This window comes from Notothenia coriiceps, unplaced genomic scaffold (assembly GCF_000735185.1).
Source record: "Notothenia coriiceps isolate Sejong01 unplaced genomic scaffold, NC01 NC01_scaffold00020225, whole genome shotgun sequence".
Classification (NCBI taxonomy): domain Eukaryota; kingdom Metazoa; phylum Chordata; class Actinopteri; order Perciformes; family Nototheniidae; genus Notothenia; species Notothenia coriiceps.
The window spans coordinates 1-5,566 of NW_011352926.1; the positions used below are offsets into that span (position 1 = coordinate 1).

The window sequence follows — 5,566 nt, forward strand, 5'->3', positions numbered from 1 at the left end:
CGAAAGTCTCTGTCATCTTAGACAAGTGGATGTAATCAAATAATTATATGAACATAACCAATAACCTACCATAGCCAATAACAAATGAATGTAACTTATTTTATTTGTGGTGTTCATTCATATCTTATTTTACCTTAATATTTATTTATTTATGCATTTTATTTTTTGTATCTCTCCAGTTTTAAAGGATATCTTTGGTTACGGTCCTATAGTATACATTGGAATGATTTCAAACCTGTTTATCCCAATAATTATAAAGGAGTGCCTTGGAAATATGTGTTTACATAAATTGGGACCAAACCGTTTGAACTTAGACTAAAGTGAACCATCGAAACACAGGTCAAGAGTCCTTTACCTCACTGAGCTGTAGTTATCAGCCTCTCAGTCTGACTGGAGAGGACTCTCCCTCCACATTATTGTAGACGCATCTTCTTCTTATATCCGTTAAAGCAGCTAGCACCAGATTCTAATAACAACAGCGCTGGTACCGGGCGGTATGCCCTTCTCTCTCTCCCTCGCTCACTCGCACTTTGGCTGTGAGCTGCGGGCGCCAGATAAGCCAACATCCCCCATTTTCATCACTTACAGCGCCCATCGTACAGGGCAAATGAAACGTGTAACCGGGGTGAAAAGGTTGTTACATTTACTTAATTATGAATATTGTTACATCAAGGCCGAAAATTAGGATGAGCACCAACGGCCAAAAATGTTTTTTTCCCTCCCAGAACTACCAGCGCAGCGCCTCCCCAGATCTGGCGCCCTAGGCAAACATCTAGCCAGTGCTACAGGCCGGCCCTGAGTTCATATGCCACTCGCAAATAAATAAATAAATCAAGCAAGCAAGCGTTCTCTCTCTCTCTCTCTCTCTCTCTCTCTCTCTCTCTCTCTCTCTCTCTCTCTCTCTCTCTCTCTCGCGCACATGCGCACCAGTTATGTTCAGCCCTGCTTATAGTAATACATGTAAAGGCAATGTAAACTACCAGCATCCCCAATGTATCTTTATTTTTCTTTCTTTTTGCCTCAGATGTTTCCTTCTCGGGGAAGAAAATGGAAAGTGGCAGTTGTCTTTACGTCCATCGAGGTATGAGCACCTTTGGTTGGAGTGTCTAATAAGTTGCATCATATCACAGCATTTGTTTCACTGTAACTCTGCTCTTCCAGACTCAAACAGAAGCAGACCAAGCCGGCGAAGGACCCGGAGGTTTTATCCTTAGACAAACTGACGGCAGGCCAGATCATCAGGGGCTACGTCAAGTCTGTGGGAGAGCAGGGGGTCTTCATCAGGTAAATGGGGAATTCATGCAGCACTGAGCCTGATCTGCGTCAGACTCGACAGATGTTTTTTATAGATTGCGTGGTGACAACATTATCCAAATGTCTCTGGGAAATGTCGTTTCAATAGTTGTTTCAGTATTTAGCATCATCTTCTTCTACATGTTTGTCATCCAGGTTGTCAGCGAGCATCACAGGAAGAGCACAACTTCAACAGTCCACCAAATACTTTGTCAACCACCACAAGGTCCTCTCTGATCACCTGACCCCCAACAGCCTGCTCACCATCAAGGTCATCAGGTAGGAAGGAACAGATTATCTAAAGATGTGATTTCATGAACTGGGCAATGTTTTGCTTTTGGACTCACCATCGTTCAGTGTCAGTTAGGCGACCCTGTGTCGGTCAAACCTATGTGCCACACTATGGTTCATGTCACACCACTCGCACGGGAACAAACAGCGACAAACACACACAGTTTTCTGGATAGATTATATAACATTTCAGACAAAAGAAAAACATATTCAAACATATTATATTGACATTAATCCAATACACCTTTTTGTAAAAAGATACTGATTCATAAATAGTTTGGAGAAAAATACATAGAGAATAGGCCAATTAGCCCTTTTTAAAAGGGCTAATTGCACAGTTTATAATTGTTTGTGATTTTTGTAATTGATGTCCATACAATTGCATTTTCTATTAAAGAAAAGTTACAAAAGTGCAATCTGCATTTCCATAGATTTCCATTCTGTTATTGGATATAAATAGAGAAAGAAATAAGTCATCATACTTGACGCTAGACAGTGGTTTGGACAAACAGGAAGACAGTGGCGCTGTAGTGCTGATCGGGTGTCTTTCCTTGTCTATCCCCTTGCAGCTTCAGGTATCGGCTAATTATAGAATCACTGCTGTCATCGTTTTTTCATCCTGGGCTCTTTTTCTATTCTTGTCCTCAGCATTGACACAAAGGAGGAGCTGGTCCACCTCTCTCTGCTCCCAGAGGACACTGGGAAGCCAGACGTCCTCCCAGAGTCCCTCGGCCTGCCGCTGCGTCTGCTCGGAGAGGAGAAGAAGGAGCACGACTTGAACAGGAGGAAACGTGCAGCATCTGAGAGCGAAAAGGTAAAAAACGGCCTCGGAATCCTCTCACTTAAGTGTCTTCCTTCCTTCCTTCCTTCCTGCTGTTTACATTAAATAGTAAACACACTTTAGAGGACTTACTTCTCAGCTGCTGGAGGTTAACTGCCCTCTGTAATGAAAAAAACACTTATACGTTATGACCTGCTCATTATCATTTTGGCCGGAAGTAATACAAGCTGCACTGATCTCAGCCTCAAGTCAAAACTCTCTCCATACTCAGCAGCTTGAAAGAAACAAAGAAATGGTTGACCAATCCCAACAGAGCTGGCCAGCTAACCAATCAGTGCAGACTGTATGTGAGAAATAAAGAGCCTTTTGAACATTAAAACATGGTAACATGTCACAGTAATGGCAGAAATACTAAAATGAGCAAAATATGGCCCTTTTTTAAAGGCATTTGGACTCTGAGGAGACATGCGTGAATTGGGCCTATTTATAGAAAAACAACTTAGTGATTTTGTACATCAGGAACCAAAATGTACTAGACGGATGAATGATAAAGCCATTTTCTTTACTGAACTTTATACAATGCAAGCAATGTGGTTTCCTGACAAAAAACATGTTTTCTTTGATAATAAATATAACATTCTTTCTCAAATGTATACGTTTTAAGTTTTTTCTGAGAATATTCACCCTGGTTATTTTATTACAGTATATTTAATCTTAATGTGTGTATTGACTTTGGTTTTTATCTCCCAGACACCAGAAGAGTCCACCGTCTCAAAGAAGAAGAAGAAGAAGAAGACAAAGCAATCAAAGAGTGATGAGAACGACAGCGGAGTGGAGGTGTACTTCAGAGAAGAGGAGGATAAGGAAGAAGTAACCAAATCTGTTTCTTTGAAAGTAAGTGAATACAATGCAGCGCAGTATTCAATACAGTAATATCATCATCCAGAAAAATGTAATACATGTCCCTCCTCTGTCTCTCTGCAGGTGGCTCAGAGCTCAGAAGCTCCGTCCAGACTGCAGCTGGCAGCAGGTTTCTCCTGGGACGTGGGACTGAGCTCCCTGAAGCCGGCCTCTGTAGCGCAGGAGGGCGACTCCAGCGAGGGAGAGGACGAAGATGGAAGCAGCAAGGTGAGCTCATCATAAAGAATCTTCTGGTTATTTAAGGTGTTGGAGCCAGTCTTTTGTTTTGTAAAAAGGGCCTAAAAAACTACATATCCCACGGACCCAGCCTCTTAAGAGACACAGAGATAGGCAACGTGTGAAAGATGCCACAGTTTTTAGTATGTCGTTTTGCATACTACACAAAGTAAAAAAAGGAATATGATCTAAGTCGTTTATTATTTTCTTTTAGTTTTGCATGAGTTTGACTATTGCAAAGGCCTATTTTCTTTGATGTTTGTGGAATTGTTTTTATTTTGTTGTGATTATACACGAGGGGCACAACATATCATTGGAAGGCAAACAAGTTATCACAACTGTAATGAATACATATAGAGGAAAGAGAAGTCATTAGAAGTGTCTGTTTAAGGCTTGATGGAAACAAAGGAAGGCAGCAGCGACAAAAGGAATACAACTTTCTGTCATCATTATAGGTTTGCAGCCTAAATATTATCTCTAGAAGTCTCCTCCAATCTCTGAACCTGAAAATGTTCTACCATCATGACTCATTTTGTTCTTGGCGCACCGTTCTCCTCCACCAGACCCAGAAGAAGACTCGCCACGAGCTGGAGCAGGACAAGAAGGCGGCAGAGAAGGCCCTGGTGCAGCGGGAGACGGAGCTGATGAACCCCAGCCTGCGGCCCGAGGACGCCGCCGCCTTCGAGCGCCTGCTGCTCGCCTCCCCCGACAGCTCCCTGCTGTGGCTGCAGTACATGGCCAACCACCTGCAGGCCACGCAGATCGAGCAGGCCCGCGCCGTGGCCGAGAGGGCCCTCAAAACCATCTCCTTCAGGTGATTGACTTGTGGTTAAAGAAGTTTTTAGCTATTTAACAGTGTTATTCAGTTCCATTTATTTTACATGGAGATCATTAAAAGACAGCAGGGATAAGTGTCCATCTATCAATCAAATCTTAAAAAGGTCAATCAGTAGAGAACAGATCTGCTCAGTGTTTCTCCCCTCCAAAACCAAGACGATTTCAAACTCTCAATCGTCCTTCCTGGCAGTCAAGATAGAGGCCACGATAAAAACAAACGGTTGCCTAACTTTAATGGATCATAACAAATCAGGTATGGAATTAATTTGCACATGCCCAATGTCAAAATGAGTTTTGAGCCCCTACATAGTCTGTGTACAATAAGGAGTGCTGAGTCAGCAGTCTGTGGCAAAATTCAGATAACTGCAATAACAAAAAAAGCCTGGAACATACATAAACAGAGAAGAGACCAAATATTAGAAAGAAGGGTACGATGGAAAATATCATCTCCCCACAGTAATGTATAGAAATATTGTGTTTTTAATTGCAGTAAAGGGACAGATAGGGGCACAAATATTTTATATATAAAAATGTTTATAATCCTTAATAATTAAAACAAGTATTTCTTGGGCTGATAAGATAATATGTGCATATCTGTTGCAATAGGGTGTGCCCAGGAAGGTTTAATAACATATTATTGATTTATATTTATGTAACTTTTGTCCTGTCTGCAGAGAGGAGCAGGAGAAGCTGAACGTGTGGGTGGCGCTGCTGAACCTGGAGAACCTGTACGGCACCGACGAGAGTCTGAAGAAAGTGTTTGAGCGGGCGCTGCAGTTCTGCGAGCCCATGCCCGTCTTCCAGCAGCTGGCCGACATCTACGCAAAGTGCGACAAGACCAAGGTACGATGGACAGTGAAGAGTAAAGGATTATGATTACTCAAGAGCTGAGCTTGTAGACATTTTGTATTTCCCCTTTACCTTCCCTTTGCTGTTTTACTAACGGCTTTAGTACCTTTGTAGAAAACTATTTACGCACCCTAACTGTCCAGTGTAACTATTTGGTTCTCATAGGAAAGCAATGCAACAAACTTATGATAATCCAAAAGGTTATTATCAGGGTGTCCGCGGGGTCTTAAGAAGTATTAAAAGTTGATAAGTCAATTTAGCGAAAAATAAGGCTATTAAAAAGTATTAAACAGCATTTTCCAAGGTATTAAGAAGTCCCACAGCAACGACAACATGAAACACCCTTTAATTTACTGAAACGACATGTCGGGAAACCCC

The 5,566-nt window shown here is 42.0% G+C and overlaps 1 protein-coding gene across 1 annotated transcript; it reads left to right on the forward strand.

Moving 5' to 3' along the window:
* Window positions 1-932: 932 nt before the first annotated feature.
* LOC104952616 (protein RRP5 homolog) lies at window positions 933-5,201 on the forward strand (the record flags this gene model as incomplete). The annotated part of the gene is made up of 8 exons (XM_010779466.1): window positions 933-1,081; window positions 1,162-1,284; window positions 1,450-1,572; window positions 2,233-2,398; window positions 3,116-3,259; window positions 3,350-3,493; window positions 4,066-4,316; window positions 5,014-5,201. Coding segments are annotated over exons 1-8 (1,288 nt in total), but the record flags the coding sequence as incomplete, so codon positions are not given.
* Window positions 5,202-5,566: the final 365 nt, after the last annotated feature.